Source organism: Acipenser ruthenus, chromosome 1 (genome assembly GCF_902713425.1).
Source record: "Acipenser ruthenus chromosome 1, fAciRut3.2 maternal haplotype, whole genome shotgun sequence".
NCBI lineage: Eukaryota > Metazoa > Chordata > Actinopteri > Acipenseriformes > Acipenseridae > Acipenser > Acipenser ruthenus.
In genome coordinates, this window is record NC_081189.1 from 23,217,260 (window position 1) to 23,245,217 (window position 27,958).

Here is a 27,958-nt window from a genome sequence, read left to right on the forward strand (position 1 = left end):
CGATGTCAGTAACATCCTCGTCATCCTTGTCATGTAAATTCAAAATTAGAGCTATCAGAACAATGAAACAGTTGATGAACTTGATATATATGAGCAGTATTTATTGAACAATATAGAATAAGAATGAGCGATAACATGCTTAATCACATTTTTATAAGTGATTCTGGAGATATAGCGCTCCCTCGCTATAACGCGGGTCTCGGGGGACACAGAATATGAGCATTATAACCGAAGAGCATTATAAATGGGGGAGGGGGTGGGGCGTGCCGCGGGACACATAACAACACACATATCTGACTAAAATACAAAATAAAATAACTCCCTCTCTATAATGCACATATAGTGAAGCTCAAATTTAACTTTCTGTGAATTAACCTTGCATAAAGCACCATGTAATCAATACTGTATTTTTTACCAAAAAAAAAAAAAAAAAGGTAACATTCCCACTTGAGGATCATTTTAATTACCAATTTTTAAAATATAACTAGCCTGGCTAAATGACGGTCGGGAGTACAGTTCGAAGCGACAGCCAAGCAAACCAAGTGCGAGAAGGAGAGCGGGTCAGACAAGGGGAAAAGGGAATGTGCTCGCCCCAGATTCGGCTGCCGGAGTGGGGCTGACATGAAGCTGAAGTGTCTCGTCTCCAGGAGAAAGCTGTAGCTCCTCTCGCAGCAAAAAAAGTAAATACATTAGGAAAAATAACCATGTAATAAGCCTAATATTTATTTAGTTATATAATGAATGCTGAGTAAGATGTCTGTGTTATAAAGTGCCAGCGCAACTTTTCATCAGTTCAGATACAGTATCAAAAGGAGACAGAAACTTTGTTAGACTGAGAAGTTGTTTACAGTTTGAACAACACTGGTACTGTATTTACTGTAGAAATACTGCACAAATCACTAGTATAGGGAACTGGGGCACATGCTGTAGGAGCGCTATATCCGAGGCGCGTTATAATTGAGAGCCTTATAGCGAGGGAGCACTATATAAGCAAAAATGTAATGTGATATACAGATGGCTTGATGAATGGACAGATAGACACCTCCATGATAAGTAAAATCTGAAAGTTTGTTTACCATGGTTAGCTACAATTTTTATTAAGGTTTACCATACGTTTGTGTGATTTACAATGTGTTCCTGTGATTACGTGCCGTAGTAAACTTCTATAAAGGTAGTTAATATGACTGGCTCTTCTGAGCCATCACAGTAAAGAGAGGTCATGGTCAAGGCCATTTCCACTAGGGTAGACACAGAAACACAAGCAATCCAAACAAGCACATCTGATAAGGAATGCTTAATAACTATGTCACACAATTCAAATAAAAATACAGGTTACATTTGGCGTGCTCAAATGTAACACCAGAGTAGGTATATTCTAAATGATTATAAACCTCTTGGGATGTTTTTTGTACTTTGTTGTTCTATTTTATAAAAGTGTTCCTGGAATATAGCAAAAAGCTAGCTTATGCTCCATCATTAATATACAATTCCATTTCCTCTCTATTTTACAAAATAAGGCATAGGTGCTGCTGCAGCAAAGAGACCTAAAATTGTTTTTATTTTTAATCTCAGATTGTAACAATCTGTGAAATAAAGCAATTTTATAGACTTCTTGCTCTTGTGTGAACGATTTAAAATACCACTGAGAAGGATCACTGTGAAGAATTAGCCAAATTGAAAGGAATAATGGTGCAGACTTTGTATGGAAAACTAGTTTGCAATTGAAATGCCAGATATCAGACTTGGAAACGCTTGCAGACATTGGAATTTTGGGAAACCCCGTGTAGATTATCCAGAAATTTTGCTGCCAATGAACTTTGAGAGACTGAACATATCCAACATCATTAATCTACCCATGAACTTTAAAAATAAGAATACAAAAGAAACAGTGCAAGCAAATGAAAAAGCTTGAAGGAGGCATCAAAGAAACCTACAAGCAAATAAAGTCTAAAATATTCAGCAACAGGGGTAGGTTTGAGTACTCAAATACTTCAGTACTTGAAATAAAGTCAGTATTATAGTACTTTGGTATATATTCAACCAACTATACTGTCTGTTACGAATTCTCCTATAGTATGTGTTTGTTTAGCTTGTGTTCTATCAACAAGCTTCAAGGTCGGTCACAAAACAAGTAGGCTGTGTGGTCTTTTGGATCGATCTTCAAAACAAGAAGCCAGAGGACCCTCATTCTGAATCACAGTTCAACTACTGCACTGGCACTGTGAGAATTTAGGAACCTTAAATCATTTTCCAGAACTATCCCCCCTACTGACAAAAAGTTACTTCTATTCCACCTGGAAACCAGATATGCAGTACAGTAGTGCTGTATCTCAATTCAAGCCATCTGTGACATGGTAGCGTCACAGCCCAAGATATTACCGGCAGGTAAGAGACCCGGAGACAGAAAGCTGCAGTTTCACACGCAAAGTGCACTTTAAAATAAACACAGCACGAGGGCCAAAATAAAAGGTTCACACAAAACAAAACAGGCTGGGCATTCACCTTCACCTTCACCTTCACCTTCACCTTCACCTTCACTATAAAGTTTACAAGCAAAACGCAGTTTCACACAGGTGTACTTACCTAATTTTGCTCTTCTTTTATACAGATGGCCACTCCCAAATTAGCACTCAATTACCTAATTGGGGAATGGCCACACATGTGATTGTTGGCAGGGACAGAATTAACCCCATCCCTGCCAACCTTACATTTGCCCTTCCACGCCATCTCAGAAAACTTGTTTCTGCTTTCAGCTCAGTTGGTTGCAAAAACTCTTTTGATACTAAACAGATTACATTTTGAAAAACAGTGCATCCTTTCCTTGGTTTGGAAACAAGATGTTTTCCAGTCTGGCCCAGTAATGGGTTGAACCTCTGCCTACCAGACAGGAACAGTCTTCAAAGTTTGAAAGCAGAATGAATTTACTGGGAGTAGCATAATTCTGATGACTAAAGCTGAGGTCATAATGCTTATACATAATTTCTGATTTCTGGCCATCTGTAGCTGTGTGGACCATTAGGGAGAATATAAATCTTGCATTTCAGCTTTGTCTAAAAGTTTCCATTTCTTTCTGGCACAGAATTCAACCACCTTCACTACTGGCAAATACTTTCGCTTTAAGCTTCCAGATTGTTCTTATGCTTGTTCCATGGTTCCTACCAACTAAAGATGCTGAAGATGATTTTGCAGTCTTACCAGAGCTAACTTTAGCACAGAATCAAGACTTTAACATAAAATATTTCTGGTGATGAACAAGCATTGGCATGCATTCAAGGTCATTGCAAAGTCTTCATAAGCCCCATCATAAAAATGATTCTAAATATGAAATAAAGGAGCAAACCATTAGTACTGCTTCATAAAGTCTACATAACTTGACTACACATTTATGGTAAGTAACAGACTTCAAATCTAATTTATTATAGCAATGTCCTTATTTTTGACAGCTTTGTTCATCATCAATTTAAAATGAACATCAATATTTTGCTGGTATAAATGTTTCCAGCAAATCCAACAAGGGCAGAGGTGTGGCTTGACCACATGGATTGATTTGACCCACAGTCCTTATTTTATATAGGTGACACTCCCATTTCATTCTACTGATGTGTCCAAGAAGCTCACCTCCCTACCATACAACAATAATCTATAAATGGGTAACAAATCTATTTAGTGTGCAGTCTCCAGGATATGTTGAAGGATTAAGTCTTTGTACACATACAGTAAAAGCTGATGCAAGCAAAAAATAAATACAAAAATGTGGGTTAGTGGTAAATAGTTATTTTTTTCATTACTGTGTTTAAAGATAATCAATTAGTTCTGTACTTGTACAACAAACGTCACGTACTTCTTAATGTATTATGCTTACATTTGTTATGTTTACAAATGTCTTACATGGATGTCATTTTACTTTAACTGATCCACAATCTGAGCCTAACATGTGTTTACTTTTTCTGTAAAATTATTACATTTAATCTATTTTAAATGGTTTTGGTTTAATAAGTAATCCTTTAGAGATTGAGGTGTAACATCTGTTTAACACAGCTGCAATATTGTGGTACAACGATAATGACAGCACCAATGCATCAAAAGTTGTTATAAATAACGGATGGTGTAGAGTAATTGTACTATTCAAAATAGTCTACATTTATTGTGTTGTTTTATGTATTTGATGTAACCTGGGTGCATCATGTAAAGAATGGACATACAGTATCTTACACCCTTTCTCCTAGAATGTTATTTCACTGCACACCACTCAGATTATATACCATATTATTTCTGTAGTATAAGGTATGACAGTTTGACAGCTGAAAATAGGTATCATGTCTCTGAAGCCAACAAGTTACAGGACTATTATTAGGTGCTGTGTAGAGTGGTTACTTATCAATCTTTTCCTATACCCCTGGAGCTCAATAAATAAAAAATCGTCTTACACAACGGGTGCTGCTCTTGGAGGATTCCAAGTCCCTGTGACAATTTTTTTTTTATTATTTATCTTGTAGGATTTACAGTACCTTCCCCATAATATAGACAGAACGACATCTAGCTTGAGTCCAGCATGGAAAAGAACATAGAGTACAATAATATAGGATTCTGTTTTCAGATATTCCAGGGGTCATAGACATTAAAACCTCATATTTGATGGTTTGGTGACATTTGGTCGTATTCAAGCAGGGCAACTGCCAAATCCATAACTGACATACTGACATTTTATCTTAAGCCAGTACCCAACCTATGTATTTCTTAATAGAAATACATACTGCAGCTAAGCAAATTGTAACAAACATTATGAAAATTGCAGTGACCAGCTCCTGGTATGTTTAACTACCACAATGTCTAAATTTAAAGGCATTTTCTCAGTGTTAGTGTGGTCTCACTGCTGCCAAACTTCTGCTCTTCTGAGAAAAATGAAAACCTTGCAATTATAATAACAAGGCTAAATGTATGCAAACCTTCTGTGCACCAGATTGGCTGTCATTAAGAAGGATGCATCAGGGATCGCATAAGCCAGCAACTTATTTTGTAGAGAGGCTATTAATTATAACATGTTGACATTAAAGTAATAGCGAGGATAGTTCAAAAATGGCCTGTTGTTTTTTGAACGTAAATTTTCTTCTGACAGGTTTTAATTAATTTATCAAGAGCTAAAAAAAATGTGGTTAGCTGTTCAAAGTGGTGAATACAAATGTACCTTGAGGGGTTCTCTATTTAAATTCATCCAATTAAAAATGAGATACTATTATTGTTTTAAAAAAATGTCTAAATTAAACAGAATAACCCACTATTGACTTTAACACATTTTTAAAAATTAAATTTAGTTAGACAAAGGAGGAAATGCCATTATAATAATGGACTTTAAATTTGGGAAATCAGGCAAGCTGATCAAGATAAATAACTCTACATTTAACGTTCTATCTTGTGGGTATTTGTGCTTTTAGTCTAACTGTTTAGAAAAGTCTATTCCATTCAACCAGCCCCATGCCTATCGAAACATACTGTATATGGGAAAATGCAGAACATACAAGCACCTCCAAAGCTTTATAATTCTGCTTTGAAGTTAACTTCATATATGGTATTCATGTACTTTGTATATTTATATAAACTCAAACAATATGTAACATGTAATATGTACTGTTCTGTCCAGCAAAAGTATATACCAGTGCCCATACCAGTACTATTCCTTCAATTCGCTTTTCCTACTCAGAACTACAGCGTTCATGTAAGGTAGTTTGCTGAGAAAGACCAGAACAGCTCCTGCTAAACAAACAAACCAAAAAAAAATCACAGCTTCAGTTTAAGCATAAAGTTTATTTAATATACAAATATATCTTAAAAACCTACTACAGTAGGTCTACAGACTTTAGATCACTCCTGAATACCAAACTGAATCACACAGTAATCTGCAAATTGATGGCAAGTCTCAGTGACCTTGGTGCCATGTCTACTTTAGCTGAATGCTACTTTGAGACTAAGGCCCTGTCCACACAACATAACCGATCTCAAGAACCATATTTGAAACCGTTCTAATTAATCCAGCTCAAAGCATCCACACTGAAGTACCGTTTCATGTTTAGTCTGGCTTAATGTGTCCACACACTATTAGAATAGTTTGGTTACAGTTCCTAGCAGTGCAATGAACAGTGGAAATGAATGCGATAGTATCCCACCATGCACTGTATTATATTTTAAAATAATGTGATATTCTTCATATTAATAGAGATGCATATTGCTAAAATAAAACAAGTATTTTTGGAAAAAGTTAATCCGAACACACACACACACACACACACACACACACACACACACACACACAAGTAGGGCTTGAAGTTTTCAGGTTTTATTTTTAATTAGGTGAAGTCCCTTTAAACAAACTGAGCTGATTCTGTTTTATAATTAAACTCAGAAAAAGCTGTTAATTTCAAAACAATCTTTGTTTTTACTTTCATATCTTGCCTGAGCCTAATTCTGGTCCTCTTAATTTTATTTCAAACAGAGCTGACAAATTACATACTTTGTTCATCCCCGATCCTACTTTTAACTCGCATTTCATTTTTGCAGTCGCCTAATTTAACGTTGCGTTTTTGTTATTTTCCCCACTAGTTTAACAGAGATGTCCTCACAGTTTTTTTAAACATAAAAATGAATACCCATTGTGGAGTGTACAGTGATAGCAAGTCCTTCAGGCGCCAGTATCTCGCCAAGCATACCACAAAGCATTTGGAGATATTGGAGGATACACAAAAAATGTAGATCGGTATTACAGCGTCCACACTTCTGATAAACAGCACTACCTGATGCGATCTAATTAGAACCGGACTCGAGACTACCTCCTGAGGTGGTCTCGAGTCCGGTTCTCGAGTACGGTATTAAACGCTTCGTAGTGTGGACGCAAACCATACTTAGCACTTTTAAGCCGGTTTAAAGGTAACTAATACGTTTTAAAGGTATAGTGTGGACAGGGCCTCAGATTCTTCTGCTGTAGATTTGAAGTTATTAAAATATGAGGGAATAAAACAACAACTGGACAGTCATAAACGAACAGCATGTATAGATGCATCACATTCCAGCTCAATCAGATGCTGAGGTAGACAGTACAGATAGGATATAGTACCACACTACATTACTGACCTACACATAACCACTATGGATAAGTAGCTTGTGTTAACATCAATCAGGACCAGTTATTCACAGGTCCAGACCTTCACCGCTGATTTTAAACTATGGTGTGTTATATTCACAGGTCTAGCCTTCATTTTTTTTTTTTTTTGGTCTGATACAATGAAGCACTGATTTGAGCTCAATGCAAAAAATAAACCAGTGAAATCCAATGGCACTACAAAAGCATAATGAGATAGCTTAATGGAGTCCAAAAGCAATGAGAGGAAAAAAATAAAAAATCAACCTACTTTATTTGGAATTTGCTTGTGTTTGGTCAGGAAGTTTTTTTTTTATGTTTTCCCTTGACATTTAAAGTGATCCTCAGGCAGTTCAGTAATGGAAATTCTACAAAAATGAGAAAGTGCTTTATTCTACTTTTCCAGAAACTCTAACCGTATTATGTATTCCACAGCTAGTTTCTTCCAGAATCAATACCAAAGCCAATAAACCAAACATACTTGCAATGTTTTATGATCATAGATCAACTTTGCTTTATGAATTTCACAGGTGCTTTGCAACAAAGATGCTTGGTTTTCAGTCTGCTGTGCGGTGGTGAAGCTGTACAGTAACAGTGGGAGTCAGTCGTGTTTAGGGTTGTGTGTAGGTATTAAGAGATGTTGTTCCAATAAAGGGGCTAATGACAGCAGTGTTGGACTTCATAAGGTTAAAGTCACAAATGTGATAAGAGTTAAGCAAAAGAGTGTATCCTCTTGAGAGAGTGCATACAATTCCCAATAAGTCCCTATTGAAGATGATTTCCACTTTCTATTCAATGTCTATTTATCCATTACTCTCAATGCAACATATCTGTACAGGAGGAACTGCTAAACATGTCAGTTACCAGGATCCTCTTGTTTCATACAACTGTTTTAAAATAAATGCAAAGAATAATACAACCTGAGACTGGCATAACCAGTAGGAATATAAAAACTGTAAAAACTGGAATTTCCTGCAAAGCCTCTGTATTCTCGATTTTGTTTGTAATAAAGCTTGGGGAAGCAGCTAAAGTGCCTTTGTGCATCAGGGAGTAGGTTAGGAGAAAGTTGAAAGACTGTTACGACAATATCCACACAAACATTAATCATAAAAGAAGTCAAAAACATTTAGAATTCACATTTTATTTTGTCAGATTATGAATGGCAACTTGAATTGTGTAGGAAATATAAGTGATATCTTAAATAGTGTATGTTTTTGTATGGTTTTCTGTTTCAGTCATCACATTCTTTAAAGCATCCTTGTGACCTCACTAGAGTACTCAGAATCACCAGGCACATCAGTGTATAGCCATTAACCCATCTCCCTGCAACACCCTAGTGGAGGTAGTAATACATACTGCATTTGCCCTATTTGTGAAAAAACAGAACCTCAGCTTTATTTATTCAACCATTTGATGTTATCAAAGTAAAGGATGGAAATGTGATCACATCAGAAGGTTTGAAATGAAATTGCTATTTGGTACATATGCCTTCTGGTGTACATCTTATTGGTGACATTTGTTAAATGTGTTGTTCACATTGAATTCCTTCATTTAACAATCAGATTAGCGTATTTGAATATTTTCCCCTTCGATGCAAGTTATAGATTGGTATCATCTAGTGAAGCTGAATTACCTTTTGGTATGTTACATTCATCCATCTGTTTTACATTCTGCTTGTTAAGCACAACTGCATTTGTATTGCTGGTCGTAAAACATCATAAAAAACAGCGGGTGGATTTAAAAGTACTACAGATAACATTTGTGTTGCACACAAAATTAATTACTTATCTCTCGTGAGCAATCCAGATTTCCTGTTAAATTGAATCATTTTTATATATCCAGTTTCCCTGTTAAATACAATCTATTAACACTCTACTACTGTATAAAATATAATGTGGATACATGCAGTAGAAATCCGAATCCCCTGAACTGTTTCTCCATTGTAGGGATGAGCCTGTTATATAGTTACCTTTCCAAAAAACAAAGCAATCCCTTCCAATAAACAAACCAATCAACCACATCCCAGTAACAAGCCAACAGATAAAGAAATCATTTCATTCCTGTGATTCTGTGTCTTAGTCAATCATACTGTGGGGCTCAACCGTGGTGTCGCTGACTCATCTCACATGGCTTTATCACATTGCTGAAGAGATCAGTACTCAACAAAATCACTGATCTAAAGACCTGTTATATATGCTGGATTCTGCAGAGTCAACGTCCCAGTTTGAACCATTGCCCCACCCCAACTTTTAGCTCAAAGTAAAATTTTCACCATTAATTTACGGTTTTTAATAACCATGCACAAATAATGCATAAGGAAATATCGGCAGAATCTGGTAAATTGATTGTTTAACAATACACAGGTGTAAATAGCTTTTGGGATTCACAATCATGGATTGTTTTCCAAAGGTCTCGAATTGATCAGAGTATCTTAATAGTGAAATTAACTGCAGCCAAGCTTTGCAATGAATACAAGGTTATATGCTACAATATCCAGCCCAAAGAACTTCAAATCCCCTCTGGTAAATCACTTGCTGTATTGACATGCATTGCTGCAGAAACACAGTAAATCACTTGTTTATAAAACATTTATAGCATCATTTCACATTATTAATATTCCCTTCTCACACAGTGTGCGTGTCACTACATTTTCAAAACACTCTAGGTCACCCTGGCTGTGTTAATCACCTACAGTATAGAGATATTTCATCCTCTGTCTTGAGGGGGAAGGCTGTCCAGATGTCTATAACTGTATTCTAAACCAGATGCTACGTATACCAATAATTTAATTGAAATGAATGGGCCCTGTTCACAACACTCTTACTCAGGAGTTATTTAAAGAATGTGTTTTTCAAGTCTGTTTTGATGGATTGACTACTTTTTCATATTCTTGGAACTGTTCTTGGCTGTCAGTTTCATAAATATCAAACTTTATTTAATCCTTCAAAACTTATGACTCTGAAAATTATTACTATATTTCAAAAGCTCTTGCGTGTAAATATTTTCAGAACTAGCTCAATAAACATGTTGTGAACTAGTGGGTTTTAATTACCCTAATAAGACTATGCAAACGAGTCATTAAAAAGATGCTTCACTGGGTAGGTAATCTGGTCATATTTATTGTATGCATCAGCTCCTAAATGTTTTATCTTTCTGCACTATATAGTGTAAAAATTATTAAGGAATGAGTATGCCTAACAGACAGCTTGTTGTGAGGTTACCACCAATTCCATGGAGCCATCAAGTGAAAAGCTTGAATGAATATTCAATTGCTTTTCAATAATTACATGTCAGGCCTGCCAAAAATCATTGGTGAAATAAAATAGGTTTCTGTGTTTCAACAGTAATTATTTTAGCAGGTTAACAGTAATTTGGACAGTGGTGCAGACATCTATGGCATGTCATTAGTTATCCTGTACAATTGGTAAGTGAAGTTATATCAAATTGGTAAGTGAAGGTATATCAAGAGAACAATAATACCTCTCATCTAGTGTTGTTATAGTATAAGACTTTACTTTCCAAGTGTATTCTCAGCTTGGTGTTGCTTTAAGTGGAAGTCTGTATTGCCAGGATTCTGACCTTATTAAAATTGGTCCTAATGTGAATGAGGAGAGTAAAAAAAGTTGCATTCCTCCACCGAATTACAATAATGAAAATGAATGCACAAGGGACATCTATGCTACGGCAAGCACAAAAAAGCAGCCCAGTGTTGCAATTCTGTAATTTAATCAGCTTTAAAATAAGACGAAAGGGAAAAACATACATTAGTTTAGAGATTGCAGGGGTCGTGTTTAAATCTAAAGACATAGACAGTAATGATTTCTTGCTGAACCCCCCAGGGAATTTAGTGTGCCAGTGAGAAGCCCAAGGGCATGTAACAGATTCAATTGTGTAATTGCCTCAGGCCTAGATGAAGATGTTGCTTGAACAATACTTCCTGAAAAATAAAAGTTGGTTATCATCGTTGTTTTGTTTTTGTAACAACCCAGATTCAACGTTATTTTTAAGTTACCTTTGACATATACACTCTTGCTGTATTTTTTATCTTTTTCTTTTAGACATGGCATTTGGCTGAAGGAAACGCAAACGGGAAGCACAGTTCAAAATAAGTGATTACTTGTGATGGTCTTTCAACACAATTTCATATCACTAGCAAAAAGGTGTGATTAATCGATTTAATCGATCATCTAGATTGGATGATTAATCAATCAATAGAAAATGTCAAGATTAAAACGTCTAGTATTTACCTGTCCTGATCCATAAAAACTCAGAAACTGCTCTAGTGTTGTATTGTTTCTTCTGTATTTTTAATTGATATTTAGCCACTGTTAAAGTCATTGAGAAAATACTTTAGCACTCGCACCCACCATTCATTCACAGAAAAAATAATTAAAAGAATAAACAAGAATGGTTTTCAAAACATTAAACAATTACATGTTGTAATGCAAAATTAATAGAAGACCAAGGGCTGTATTCTGATCACAGCGCAAATGCAAACTCTGAAATGGTATTCTGAAGACATGTCCTGCGCTGATATATAGCACCTGCCCCATCACCACATGTTGCAAACCCAAATGCCTGGGGGGACTTACTTTCAGTTCGGATTTGTGGGCATTCGGAGTTGTGATTTTTAGTTCTTGTCCTGCATCTATTTTTTTTTCTTTTGATTAAGCACTGTATATTGGTATTTTCTATACAACACATTTAAACACTATTATATACGTTTAAAACAAAAATAAGGGGCTCCCGAGTGGCGCAATCAGTAACGGCACTCCACGAGGAGTGCAGGATGCGCCCTATAGCCTGGAGATCGCAGGTTCGAATCCAGGCTATGTCATTGCCGACCATGTCCGAGAAAAAGAGTACATTTACTGAGAAGCACATAACCACAGGGGGTTGGGCTTAAGGAATGTAGTATGGCAAAATGCTGTTGATATTCTTCTTATTGTGATCATTATCATTGTTATTGTTAATGTTATTGTAGCAAATAAACACTATTTTAACATGCTTTTATTAAATAGAGCTCAGTCGTTAGATAAAGCATCACTATTCGTTTTGTTACAATCAAGTAAACTGAGAAACAAGCCTGGGGACTTTCCTCACGCTGTTTTTTTTAAAAGAATAATTTTCAATAATTTTCAAAAAAACATCTCTCAATAAAAAGAAGTATCAGGTCTTTTTTTCTTTACAAACTGCTCTGACTTCCATACCCTATCATTGCCTTAATTGGTTTGGCCAGAACACACACTGAAACACTGTTCCCTCCTCCGCTACTAGAAATAAATAGTCTCTGGGGTGCCCCCTGGTTTGATGAAGAATATCCTGATCTGAAAGGGTTTATACAGTTACAACAAACAAAAGGTAACCCTGAAATGGTTCAGAATTGTAAATTGAAATGGAAAAAGGAAACTGTAGCAACTGTACAGAAAAAAAAACTGTACCACGTTCTGTAACAATGTCTACAGGGATGCCGAGAGCCGTCATGGGCCCCTGGGAAGGATTGGTATGTTTCTCAAAGGAGTTATGTTTAAGTTATTTACAGTATTCAAACTTTTTTAGGAATTGAATAAATCATTTTTTTGTACAAACTCCACATGTGTAATAGTCATTAATTTGAAGCTTACTTAACATCAAATCACATATGTTTTTTACATTAAAATACATTTTAATGGTTGGTATACACTATTTAATTTATTCTGTGCCAAAAATAAACCCCTCATCTCTGCTCTTAACTAATAACCTGTATTAGTAACTATATTTGTATTTTAAGCAATATAACCAATCATTCTCTAATTGTGTTTACCACCAGCTGAAGAAAGTACTTTATTTACTTTACACAATTCAATTTTTCTAACAAACTGCTGCACCATGTTGTTTTGAGCAAATTATAGATCTTAATAATAGAATAAATCATACTGTGGTATATATTGTACAACTTCTTTTAAATTATTTAAATTCTGACTGTCTTTAAAAAAAAAATACATAAAATTGCTATGCCCTTTTTTCAGCTTTTTGGTGTAGTAAAATATGAAATGTGAACGTTCAAATCACTGCGTGAAAGGAAGTGTTTTGACAGTGCTTGCACTGCCACCGCGTACACAATATTTACACAACAACATCGGGTCGTGTGCAGTACTGGAGTTTTAAAACATTTTATATATTTAAAAAAAATAATGTTCCCCTTTGGGGTGTTGGGCCCCGGGGAAATTTCCCCCTCCTCCCTGTCCTCTCGGTGGGCCTGGATGTCTATGAAGACTTCTCATTGTCTAAAAAGTTAACGAGGCAACACTTCTTTTTTTGACACCCTGTGGTTTTGGATACTCAATCAATTATCAAGATGTCAGAATGTACTATTACGTGTGCTCACTTTTCTTCCTTTATTGAAGCATTTTGGTAATGTGCAGAACTGATATCATCGCATGCTGTTTGTAGTCAAGGTGCTCACAATTGTATCGAACCGGTGCAAATTCAGTGGCCAATACTTATGAGGCATAGCTTCTTCGGTTGTATTTGTCTCTGAGTGTGTTCAATTCAAGAGGATCCCGACTGAACAGATGTCATTAATACCATATGGTAAAATTATTCAAAACGGAAGCCTTAAAAAAAGTCAGTAAGCACTGAGCTCCTGCAGTGAGTCATGCACTGACTTCCCTGGTAGTGCTTTTCCAGCATGCATTACACACAGGAGATGAGTGTTAAACACAAGGTATGTGGAAATGCTATCAACATGTACAGTGCTTTATCTGGCATAAAGAAAACACAGGCGTTTTTATTCGAAAGCTAGCCCCCAATGTTTACTGGATCTCCAAATGAAACATCAAGCTCAGCTTTTTCCTTTTTTTAAAGCCTGCAGCTTCCAGCCACCTTTGACAAAGCTGAGGGGTGCCCAAGAAAATGTCATTTTGAAATATTGGGGGCTCAGATTTTTACGGGACAGTTGCCAATAAATTGTTATCAATCCTCAATGGCACCTGCTGCTATGCATCAATTTTTGTTCTGGTTAATGACTTACTTCTTATTAAAAATAAAATATTCATAAAAACTTACCAACACCCGTTTCAAAAACACACACAGTATGCAGTACCATTTGAATACTCAAATGATTTGTTTTAATTCAGCATTATCCGTAATTTCTAGATAAAGCACATATTCATTTCCTGTTAAAATAATTAATACATTTACAAATGGAACTTCAGCAACCGAATAAAACCTTATCAGAAAAGGCCACCTGTGGAGCAGAAAATATGTAGCATTTGCATACAAATGACTTTCATTAGGTAAGGTTTCCATTACAACATAATTGCAGACAACTGTGGGAAAAGAGCTTTTCAGTCTTAAAAATTCAAAAATGTCACAGTGCGTGTGGTAGTGTATTTAACCCTTTAAGGTACCAGGGACATATGTGTACCACAAACTTGTTTTGTTTTTTTTTGCAATTGGGTGCACGAAACAGGGTTTAAAATTTACTGAAAGGTTGGATCTGGTCATCCAAACTGTCAGTTTCCTCGTGATACCTGAGTCACTCTCAGATGTATCTTAAGAAGAAAGCGTTTGCACAGCCGCTCAAATCCTTGTGTATCTTAAGGGGTTAAGAAGAAATGCAGTATAATTGCAATGATTTGCATAAACTGTACTACATGCCACGTAGCAAGCATGCTATCTTGTGATCACTTTTCTGGCAAAACTATATATCAGTACTTAACTACAAAGATGGATTGATTAAACATATTTTACATACGGGACTTTGTTTCTGCACATTGCCATTTAGTTGGTTCCAGAAGGTTAATAAAGACCGAGATACTTATTTGTCTTGATTTCACGAAAAGGGATACAGGCCTGCTTGGCAGCACATATGAAAAGGTTAAGCCTTACTCAACTCTTTGCAGTGACTAACTTGTTAAATCCATACAGCAATACAGCATGCTTATTTATTCAGTACTGGCTACACAATTACACACTGATACAACCTTTCATCTATATAATATTCTAAGAGATGCCAGATTTCAGTTAGTTTGATCCCTTAAATAAATAATCCGCCTTCAATAATTTAGACACTTGGGTATCAGTGTTGACAATGCAGCCCCTTTCTGGTTTGGAGCAATTATGGAAAGCGCCATTCATTTAATTGGTCTTGCTGGAGAACTGGATCTTTCGTTTTCTCTACACTGAAGCTGCTGTATCAATGCACCCAGATTTCATGTGCCAGTTGAAGTGGAAACATTTCAGTTTCAGTCAGTTGTAAAGTATTATCCGTTAGTTTAACCTTTTTATCTAGGAAACTTTATAGCCACAATGGATTCAATTAGTATCCCAAGGCTTACAGTTTCTGAGCCCATTACTTTTAACCCTGGAGGCAGCCTTTCCTTTGATCTACCTACAGGTACAGTACATTTGTTGGAGTCTGCTACAAAATAATGGTTCAAGAAAAGGATGTATAATTCTGTATATACAGTGTAAAGCATTGTTGTTACATGTCAGTGTTACGTTTTTAATGATCCAAACATTTATTTTATTTGCCAGATGTAAACACCACAAACACAGATCATGTTAAAAAGTAAACCTAACTGACCCATAGAGAATCCTGCAAACGTTTCAAGAAACACATTAGGTTACCGTTGCTGTGTCCCGAGTGGTCTGTAAACATATTGCCGACTTAAAAATAAATAATAATAATCACACATGATGATGGGTCATAAATCAACTGGGCAATACATTTCTCAAAATGTACTCAGGAGCGTTCAGCAGTAGAAAACAAAAAAATAAGTCTTCTAAGGACCGCAGTGTATCCAGATCACACTCCCTCCCGTAACAATGCTGGTTTTCTGTTCCCACAATATGCCACTCATCTCAATCACAGCAGCAGCACTGTTGCAGGAGGAAGCATGAACTGGATAAACTGCAATCTATAGAAGAAAAAAAAATTGTCTTTCCCCTGAAGAACGTTCTTGAGTAGCAGTTGAAAACAAAGTGATGGGCGAATAGTAAAAATATTTAAACTATTGGAAATATATTGAAAAGAAAAATGGTGTAATATGGACAACACAGGATACAGAAAATGTAAAGTAATGGGTTTCTTCTAAACACTGCAGGGGTGCTGTAACACTTTAAGGAGGCTGACAGTGGTATTTGTTATCATTATGCAGATAAAGTGCTCTGGTGCATGTAAGCAATTTGCTGTATTTTTAAGGTTTATCAAATCATTAGAACATAAACATAAGACAATAGAAATATAAAAAAGCATTTTTTCAGAGTTGGTATCAAAACCCCCCCAAAAAAACACAGCTTTGTATATTTACAATATTCTTTAAAAAAAAAAAGCTACATACAGGCCTATACAAGCTTTTTCCTTGATATGGTTCCTCTGTTTCTCATTGTTTTTTCCCAGGATTCTTTTAAGACTTCCTTTTTGAAGTTTTATATTTGTATGGGATTTCATAAAGACATTACATAAACTGAAAGGAGATGCTTCCATAACAAAGCAATTAACGACACAGCAACCTTACGGTGTAGTAATAAGAGTTCAATTTAGCCTCTGAAGTAAATCAGAAAAGGCTGACCTGGTGACAGTTCCTAGCAGCGCAATGGACTGTGGGACTTAATATGAGATTATCCCACCATGCACTGTATTTTATGTTTACAGCCCAGCAAATATGGAGCCCGTGCTGACGAAAGACATAGCGCTTCTTAGCATGAACGTTATGGCTTTGTTTCTTAAAAACACAAGGCACATTTTATCATAATGCGCGCGTTTTGTTTTGAACTCTGAAGTTCTCCTTGACCGATTTAATCACTCCAGATATCAATGTGCTTTGATTTCGGCATATGATCACGTTGCTCCATGATCCCCCATTTTACAACAAGCCTCAGAAATTGTCAGTGCAGCAGTATTGCTAGCCATTCTCAACTCCTTCAGGCACCTATTCTGAGTACTGTATTTGTAATGTCCACGTGCCAAAACATATCAGAAAGCATTTTGGGATATTGGAGGATACACAAAAAATGTAGTTCGGTATTACAGCAGTGAATAAAGGTGCAAGAAAGCACTAAACTACAGTTTCTGTGTCTGGGTCCACGGTTTAAAGGGCACAGACCAGCCTTGTCCAAGACGCTACACCACATTGTTTACAAACCCTTTCATCGATATAACATTCTAAGACATGCCAGATTTTAGTTACTGTATTTTGATCCCTTAAATAAATAATCCATCTTCAATCATCTAGAAACTTGGAAAACAGGATCTTTGTTTTCTTAAACTGCAGATAAGTCTTATTATCAGTTTTTGGCTAACGTGTAGTCTAGCGTAAATTCTGAAATAAGGAAAAACAGCTTGATGCCAGAAGAAACTGTCTGAAGAAGATGATATTGCAACCATGAAATAAGACAGGGTTGAAGTGCCTTTTTGAAACCAGATACATTAAGCAATTTCTTTTTTTTTCACTCAAGACCAAATACTGCTTTGCTTTAGGTTGCATCTTGTGTGTTTGAAAAAGGTTCTAGTGAATTATGCTTTTTGATTAATAATGTGCCACGTTTTGACTTTCACTTCCTGCTACTGCTCTCTCCATACTGTTAATAATTTAGGATTTGCCCACACTTTACAAATTACATATTAAATTCTGACATGCAGGTTTTGTACATGGAAGCTTTTAATTAGAATGGGTGGAAGTACTCAAGCTCTAAAATGTATGTTTCATATTAAAAAAAATATCTGCTTCCTCAAAATGTCACAATATGGTCCATGTATTCTGATGATAGAAATTCACATGGGAAAATCATGTGACTAGTTTTGATTGGAATTACTGCTGTGTTCCTATGAGGATTATGATTATGTAATTTCCCTATGAATCTAGCAACCATAAAACCATACAGAAAAATCTGAATTCTTTGTAACTTTATTAACTGTATTTAAGTGTGCTTTTTTCATAATCAGTAGGCAATGCTTGTTTCAAATTATGAAACAAGCATTGGGATGTGGGATGTATGATTTATGACTATGAAAAGTGTCCACAATATATGTGAGGCACTATATATCTTAAACAGCACAGTCGCCAACTTAGCTGTACCACAGTGGAAAATACAAAACACTTTAAGTATATCCAAAATGTATGTCTTCCACTTATTCCACTTGTATCAATGCAGTGCAACAAAGAGGCCTCATAATAGACCAAAATGCATTAAAAATACACTGTAGCATGTGCTGTTTGTTTGTGCTCGTTACCTCATATGACCAGACACACTGGGTGCCCCCGAATCTCCGGACGCATCGGCCCACTTCTACGTCCTCGTGTGTGGTGTACATCCCCCGGAGACACTCTCCTATGTGAGGCACCATCCTCTTCAGCACCTCCCGGCTAAAGATCATGCCGGGTCCTCCCATGCAGAAATTCTCCCCTGGCTCCAGCGCCAGTTTTCCAAGTTCTTCAGTAGTGCCCAATCCGGTCTGTCCCAAGTACATTGGCTTACTACTATTCAGGGATCTGAGAAACTCCTCCAACTTGTCGCCTTTTGAATAAGCAGGTATACAGAAAAAAAAACAAGACAGACAAACAATAAGTATTTCATAATTACATTTAGCAGAGAACAGAAAAAATGGCAATGATTCTAAAGTACGGGGACAGGTATTGAAAGCAGTTGACTTTTTCCTTTAGTAGAAAAAATAAGCTGTTTTATACACTCCACTTAAAGGTAACAACAATGTGCAATAATTTGATGAAAAGGGCCTACAAATCCATTATATTTACAATACCTACAATTCCATAAAGTATTTGATGTAGTCTTAGACTTTTAGATCAGATTCTTACTTCAAAGCTGAAACCATGCTGGTCTGCTAGTATAACTGGCTTTTTTGTAAAGGGCCATAAAACAGAAAACCCATTATACAGCAACATCAAGTGGAAATTGTAGTAATATACACTGTCTTGTATTCATTAAAAAGGCAATCAGTAATCTGTTGCAGTCCACAGAGAACAAATGTTTTTCATTAGTACTGTACAACAGTTACATTTCTTACGCTGACCACCAGTCTCACAGCATTTGCTTTAAAACTAATTATTGTGCCTTTTCAAAAGTATAAAATAATAAACATCAATTGCAATAACAATAACTGTAGGGTTTCGGTATTCCATTATTCTATATAGAATAAAATAATTGCACAAAGTTCAAAGCATCATAATTGAAATCCAAGGTATGTTTATATCATACTCTAATATCACCACACCCGGGTGCATTGCAAGACATGAGGTGAAGCCGAGTGCCTTCAAACACCCAGGGCGTGTTGATATTAGAGTACACCCTGAAGTGCCTTATTGCACTTAGAAAATGGGTTAACTAACTAAATTGGGAAAAAAGTCATTTTTAAAAAATATCCTTCCACCTAAAACTAAGCTAAGAAAAAATAGTTCCTTAGAACTTTTTTTAAAAATCAAACCAAAAATGTATTCATTAAAAAAGTGCTTTATAGATTTGTATACGTTGCTTGAGCTGTTTGCTCAGAAGTAAAACCCTGCTCTACTCCAAACAGCCAGTTTCACTCCAGAACTGCAGCTGCAACTGAAAGAGCTTGTAATGCAACACAATACATACAAGTAAAGGATATTAATTACCAGGGAAGACTGCATTGGAGGGGTGCTCAAACTACAATAGAGAGGACAAGTAAGCTTTCACTTCCTGAATCTTGATCATATTTACAATGCATTAAGCATCACATTATAACTGCATATGGTATATTGTGTGTCATTCACAATTACATCTTTGAATCACAGACTTTTTTTTTAATGGTAAGTATTCATTCAAGGCCACAGACAATTTCTTTATGAGTGGCTGACTAAATACTGCCATGAATTTATAGATTTTTAATTCAAAGATCCGGCTAAATTGTTAACATTTAATAATTACTTTTAAAGTTGATATTTTCTAAAAAGGATATAACCTGAACAAAAAAAAAGAACTATAAATAACAGTTTGAAAAATCGTGTACTCGCTTCAAGTCAAAAATCCTGTAAATAATAGATTTAAACCAAATAGGATCAGTGAAAAAAAGTGGCTGCAGGTAAGGTCACCAAATACTTAGAATCCTGACAGGTAGACAGCACTGTGCTTTACATTGATTACAAAAGACAAGACATTGCATTGGGTTCTAAATTACCACACTGGTAAAACTGTTATTCCTGTTGCACTAAACTGATTCACTCCCTACTGCAGCGGCCCAGGTTTATAGGTTGTTAACTAATAATTGCACATTAAATATAAAATAACGCTATTTGGGAAATTCTCTTTTGCCTTCTGTTCATAGAACTTGCAGGGAATAAATACCACCTTCTGCTGCCCTGGAGGTGCCTATGTAGTTGTATACTTGTATACCTACAGCTACAAGGAACATAAACAAACTGTACAGTGCACAAAAGGGTAAACTAGGAATGACTTCCACCCACCTGGCAGTCGTATTATTTTAGTATAAAATGTAATATGATTATCGGACACCTCAGGTCACTGTAAACTTACCAGCCCCTTGGGTTTTCATGAGCACCCTCGCTAGAAGAACACCCCTAAGGCTTCAAATAGTTGAACTCAGTGCACTCAAGAGAATCTGATTTTCCAAAATGTTCCTTAGACCCCTTACACAACACCTTGTAATACCTCTCCTTGCTTACTGTGTGTTTAGGTTACTTGCCCTCAGTGCCAAAACCTAAAATCCTTTGCAGCTACATTTAGACTGCCCCTGTTCAAATTGAGTCTAGTCTTTCTGAAATGATTTTTGAAAAACTTGTAAAGGCATTCACCATGTAAATCTACATGCAGCAAAGCAATGTTGATTATAGCCATTCACAAAAATGTTATGATACAGTCTCCTGTCTCACAGCATGGTACAAGATATCATCTTCAAACTGGGATATGTGGTAGGCAATACCGGCGTATACAAATGTTTCACACATATAATGTAATGAAGCCTGTGAATGGAACAGAATGCGTAGTTACATTTTAAATTGCAATGCTGCCAGCTATTTGACTGCCTCTGTTTGAAAGCTGTAACAACAATAGTATGCACTTTCATATTGCAATGTGTGTCCTTTCACGTCAGAAAAGTCGTGAGGTGTAAAAAAAAAACGCTTTAAATTCTTAGCATATGGGTAATATGTAGCCTCTAAATTAACTATAAGATTATATTAGACCAGTTAAATGCAGTGGTAAGGGAAATGTAAAGGTAAAGAAAAAAGGAAACCGAAACTGCATGCACTAAGCACACCAAGGCAGTTTTTTTTTTTTTTGTAGTGATGTGTCTTATTATTCTGTTCCTCCTCAAAAATGTCCATCAACACGGCAAAAGTCCGCCTTAAATCAAAAAATAATACAGAGGACCGACATACGTGTTTTTTTTGTTTTGTTTTGTTATTTTGTTTTTTTTTAAATCAGTGTTTCTGCCCCTGGCAAGAAGTTTTAATGCCGGTCATTGAATTGCAGGTAATGTAAGTATAACTTGGTCAAAATAGTAGCCTTATGGGCTGCATAAAAGTTTGAATACTTTTCCATTCCCTATAAAATACTGTGGTCAAAGTTCAATTGAACCGTTACATTCTATTTTAGATTGTTACAATGCGTCTCTTGTTTGTGTGAGATGAAATGCTATTGGCCATAATAAACAATTTCATTTTCGTTTGATGTAAGATAGCAATACTGCATTAATAAACACAAACAAAGAAACAAACAAAAACATTAAGTGTTTAGTATAAACTGCAATCAAACTGTATTTATATGTAGTTTAAAACCTCATTGATGAATCACCTCGTATGTAGACATCATCGTCTGCCCTCATAAACCATTCATACTTGTCCAAGTAATGGTCGTGCATGTACTTCAGCATCATGAAGGACTTTTTCTGAGGAGGGTAGGAGTCATCCACTCCTGCCAACGAGATCACTGGGATGGGAATGGGCACGGGGACGCTCTCAGACCCCTCGCTCGAGAAGAACTCTACTTTCCCGGGGATGGAATGTGTCCAAGTCCTGTGAGCTGCCACGGCTCTCGATTCCAGGTATTTCTTTGCTGTCATGACACCCACGTAGAGGAAATTTCTGGGTTTGGATATCGGTCTATCTCCATCCCCACTGCCGTTGCTTGTCCTGTGTCTGCTGTCATTCTCTTCCTCGCTTTCCTCCCGTCTGAAAAGCTGACTGTCCTTGTCTATGTGCCAAGCATTGCTGTTGACGCTGCTCCCGGTGCTGTCTGCAGCTTTGCCGATACCTGCTACGTTGCTATAGTAAGAGCAGACAGTGGATTTTCTCTTCTTGCCACTGATTTCCACCACCCTAGGAACGATAAGCCAAGAAGCCGCGGTAAATCCAAGAATCAGTCCCAGCACAACACTCATCCAGGGTCTCCTGGACCTCACAGCCATGGTCTTATGACTTTAATAAATAGAGTAAATTTTAAATAAAATACAGTATATTTTGGAAGCGCGTCTAGGATACCCTTTATCTTTCTGTAAGATGATCACTCATGACATGAAACATCAAGAGTAACTTACATTTATTTGGAAGTCATGCTACCTTGGTACCAGATCATTCACCCCTTCTTCATCACTAAATACCATATTGTGACAAAAAAAAGAAAGAACATGTAAACAAAAATATGCTACAATCTCACAAAGATTTCCTGCAGCGAGCGGTTCCTGGAAATTGTATTTGAATGCCCTTATTTTTATTTGTAATGTCCTACGCGTGTCAGAAGTTAAATTGCTGAGCAAATTTGTTGCAGTGCTGAGAACGGGATTGCTTTTTCATTCTCATTGGGGGGAAAAAAAATGTTCATTTTTTTTTTTAGTTTAAAAAAAAGAAAAGAAAAAGTTGACTCCACTTTAGGTCCTCCGGAGAATGATCCCTCTAACTCCTAGTTGCAGCTCGCTTCGGTAGCCAGTTTTCTTGCAATCCTAAAAAAGTTCGAGGGGAACAACGCCTTGAAAGACTTCATGTTGCCCGCTGTCACTGGATACAAATGAAGACAGCACAGTTGGTATTTGCAACTTCTTTCTTTTTTGTCTCAAACCGTGCTCCTCCTCCCAGCCCGGCTCGCCATTTTGTTTACAAATTGACGTCAGGGTAAATAACTTTTCCTTTCCTCCGTCCCCCCCTTCTCTAATTTCTTGCCGTTTCGGAACAGTATAAATATGCATTACCGATTGAGTAACGGAGAGAGTGCACAGGGGCCAGCAAGGCAGAAACGGGGAAGGAGGGGCGAAGTGACTGTGTTTCGGGAACCTCCTTCCAAAGCTGACATGCTCAGGGAGTTTCAAGGAAAGACGCCGCATCATCATCATCATTAACTGCCCTTGGTGGAATCATTTTGTTGAATTGCTACCATTAGAAGGATACATTCCTATCCTATCCTATTCCTATCCCAGGAGGCTGCTACAACACATCTCAAAATACGCTGCAAACATAGCTCTGACCACATTAGCCCGCTGCTTTTTTATGCTGAAGAAAAGAAGCAATGCTTCTGTATTCTGACAGAAAAATGTGCATCAATGTTAAACTCTGGTTAAACTATATATATATATATATATATATATATATATATATATATATATATATATATATATATATATATATATATAGTTTAAAACACATAGGCCTACACGCTTATTTTTGGACAATCTAGGAATGCTGATAAAATAGTATATAAGCTACAATATAAATATACTTAAAATAATAATACCTCAACTCAACTAAAATACATCTAAAAGTAAAAGGACAGAATTTATACTTTTACTAGTAGAATGCTAAACAAAACAAAAAATGTCAGGCATATTCCTTTTCTCTGTGTTAAATGCAATTCTAGCTCATGATGGGCAGTTGGGTCATCTGGAATGTAAACATTGCACCTTGTTTTAAAATCCCCACCATGAATTCTGAGATAAACCATAGGAACCCTAGATAAAGGCATTTTACTAAATGTTTGTCTACCTGGCAATATGTGGGCAGTATTATACTGTTGTTATGTGGGTATATCCACTGGGACAAGCCACAGTTGTATTTGTAGAGCATTTTACAGCACCAGGGAATCACCCTGATTGCATCTACCACCTATCCCTGGTTATCCTGTGATTACTCCTCCTGAATCCTGGGGTGTTACCTTAAACTGTAAAATGCTCTAAAAAAAATCCAGCTGTGGATTACCTGGCAGGATATAGGTTGACAAAATCAACCCATAGATTGTATTTTTAAAATTAGCTTTTAAATGAGTTTTACCTTTCAATTGTGTTTTTAAAAAATGAGTTTGATTTTGTTTAAAAGCTGTCATTTAAATGAAATAAACATTATTATTATTATTATTATTATTATTATTATTATTATTATTATTATTATTATTATTATTATTATTATTATTATTTAAAGCTTGTGTGAGTAGAAACCCTTGGTTTCAGGACACATCTTAATTCTGCAATGTCCCATATTAATGTGAGCAAAGAAATGAAAAGCATCACAGGCATGCTCTTCCCACAGCTTTCAGCAAAGCAAGATAGAATTTTTCCCCCCCCAAATTGTGAAATGTTAATAATAAAAAAAAAGAAATCATGGAACGATACCTACGTCATTATTCAGTTCTTTCAAAATAAAAAGTAAGCACATGAACACAAAGAAAAGAAGATTATTCTCAAACACTGTCTAAAATAAGAAAGACAACGATAAGACCACATAGACAAGTGAGCAAACCATAAGCTCTATTTCTTAGGTAGACTAAAACATCTTGTTATCAGTTCTGTGAGAATGTTAGCCTGTTGATCCATAAGCTTGACTACATGGGTGGTATGGTTATACATGGAGAGGTGGGGGTTCTGTTAGAGTTTGATGTTGTTTTTTAACCAGTAAAAAAGGAACAGTGAACATACAAACTCATACAAAGTGGAAGCCATCTAGATGGTCCAGGATTTCACATCCAGCATTTCATACAGGAAACATATAGTATTTCTCAGGTAAACAAGGAAAACCAAGCTGTGGACCTTCCTATGTCAGAAATGGTCTTAAATCTCTCCAGATATCCTGGCTCAGCTATTTAGAATTTAGATCATCTGAATTCATTATCATATTTAAACATAGTTCAGTTTGTCATATCATTAATTTTATTCAAATGTGTTCTGGACATGGAAAGATCCATCATAAATGGCTATGACACTGGGCATTTCCATTTGATGAGTGCACATTTTACTGTGGTAGAAGTGCACCCTCTGGTGTTATTATTTATATTTTATTTTATTAGTTTTTTATTTTTATTTTTGGCCTGCTGCTATTTAATACCCTTGTAGTCCAAACAACCAGGGTTGCACCAAGTGCAGTTTGTTTGAGTCCTTACCAAAACGAATGGATGGCATTTGGATAGGCCATTCCCTTTTTAAGTGTAATTTAATGTGAATCAATTGTTTTGGTTTTCACAAAAAGAAGATGAAACAAAAACAACACACCACTCATACTACAACAGCAATGGTGCAAACTAAAAAAACAAGGAAAGGAAGACTCCAGCAGAAATAAATACAATAATAATAATAATAATAATAATAATAATAATAATAATAATAAAAAAACACTCATATCAAAATTATAGGCTATATCTGAGCTTCTCACTTATATCTAGGGCATAATTATAATCATCAACAATACTACTATATTTTGGAATCAAATATACCGTGCAGCAATACAGAGTTTTGTTATTGAATCATTTGGGATCGCTTTGTAGTTGGCAGAAATACAAATATTAAAGACCAAGTAGCTTCAAATGTCTATCCTTTAGCTGTCTATGATGTTGAGTGGCTCTTATTAAAATTACTCACACACTGTGTCCTAGATAGATATAAGTTGCCATAGGTTCATGCCATGATTCATAACGCTGTGACTTCATAGATGTAAGAACCAGCCCCCTGATCTAGAGATCTGCCACTTCAAGTTTCCTTTGGTTTTGCTCACAGTACAAAGCCCCTAGATGGTGCTGGTTCTCAATAATATTAAGGCACTTTGGCTGCTCTAGCTTACATTACATACATCTGTCAAGCAACTAGAACAGATTAACTCATGATCAAAGCATTTTAACACTTATCAACAAATAAAAAAAAACAAAAAAAAAAACACCATATATCAGTCATTGCAATAAAACCACATCCTACTGGAAGACTTTATATATATATATATATATATATATATATATATATATATATATATATATATATATATACAGTGCCTTGCGAAAGTATTCGGCCCCCTTGAACTTTGCGACCTTTTGCCACATTTTATTGGATATTTCAAACTTTTTTAACAAATAAAAAACTGAAAAATTGGGCGTGCAAAATTATTCAGCCCCCTTAAGTTAATACTTTGTAGCGCCACCTTTTGCTGCGATTACAGCTGTAAGTCGCTTGGGGTATGTCTCTATCAGTTTTGCACATCGAGAGACTGAAATTTTTGCCCATTCCTCCTTGCAAAACAGCTTGAGCTCAGTGAGGTTGGATGGAGAGCATTTGTGAACAGCAGTTTTCAGTTCTTTCCACAGATTCTCGATTGGATTCAGGTCTGGACTTTGACTTGGCCATTCTAACACCTGGATATGTTTATTTGTGAACCATTCCATTGTAGATTTTGCTTTATGTTTTGGATCATTGTCTTGTTGGAAGACAAATCTCCGTCCCAGTCTCAGGTCTTTTGCAGACTCCATCAGGTTTTCTTCCAGAATGGTCTTGTATTTGGCTCCATCCATCTTCCCATCAATTTTAACCATCTTCCCTGTCCCTGCTGAAGAAAAGCAGGCCCAAACCATGATGCTGCCACCACCATGTTTGACAGTGGGGATGGTGTGTTCAGGGTGATGAGCTGTGTTGCTTTTACGCCAAACATAACGTTTTGCATTGTTGCCAAAAAGTTCGATTTTGGTTTCATCTGACCAGAGCACCTTCTTCCACATGTTTGGTGTGTCTCCCAGGTGGCTTGTGGCAAACTGTAAACGACACTTTTTATGGATATCTTTAAGAAATGGCTTTCTTCTTGCCACTCTTCCATAAAGGCCAGATTTGTGCAGTATACGACTGATTGTTGTCCTATGGACAGAGTCTCCCACCTCAGCTGTAGATCTCTGCAGTTCATCCAGAGTGATCATGGGCCTCTTGGCTGCATCTCTGATCAGTCTTCTCCTTGTATGAGCTGAAAGTTTAGAGGGACGGCCAGGTCTTGGTAGATTTGCAGTGGTCTGATACTCCTTCCATTTCAATATTATCGCTTGCACAGTGCTCCTTGGGATGTTTAAAGCTTTGGAAATCTTTTTGTATCCAAATCCGGCTTTAAACTTCTCCACAACAGTATCTCAGACCTGCCTGGTGTGTTCCTTGTTCTTCATGATGCTCTCTGCGCTTTAAACGGACCTCTGAGACTATCACAGTGCAGGTGCATTTATATGGAGACTTGATTACACACAGGTGGATTCTATTTATCATCATTAGTCATTTAGGTCAACATTGGATCATTCAGAGATCCTCACTGAACTTCTGGAGAGAGTTTGCTGCACTGAAAGTAAAGGGGCTGAATAATTTTGCACGCCCAATTTTTCAGTTTTTTATTTGTTAAAAAAGTTTGAAATATCCAATAAATTTCATTCCACTTCATGATTGTGTCCCACTTGTTGTTGATTCTTCACAAAAAATTACAGTTTCATATCTTTATGTTTGAAGCCTGAAATGTGGCAAAAGGTCGCAAAGTTCAAGGGGGCCGAATACTTTCGCAAGGCACTGTATATACACACACCCTCCGGTCAAGAGTCCAGAGCCCTAACCACTACTCCACACTGCTGCCCCAGTACAGT

General features: G+C 36.4%; 1 protein-coding gene across 1 annotated transcript in view; it reads right to left on the reverse strand.

Moving 5' to 3' along the window:
- Positions 1-23,399, reverse strand: part of LOC117408494 (chondroitin sulfate synthase 3) — a 108,726-nt gene extending 85,327 nt beyond the window's left edge. Inside the window, exons 1-2 of the mRNA XM_059022268.1 lie at positions 21,908-23,399; positions 18,348-18,631 (exon numbers count right to left, since the gene is read on the reverse strand). Of these exons, the coding sequence (XP_058878251.1) occupies positions 18,348-18,631; positions 21,908-22,520 (897 nt within the window). The 5' untranslated portion in view covers positions 22,521-23,399. The remainder of the gene's footprint in view (positions 1-18,347; positions 18,632-21,907) is intronic.
- Positions 23,400-27,958: the final 4,559 nt, after the last annotated feature.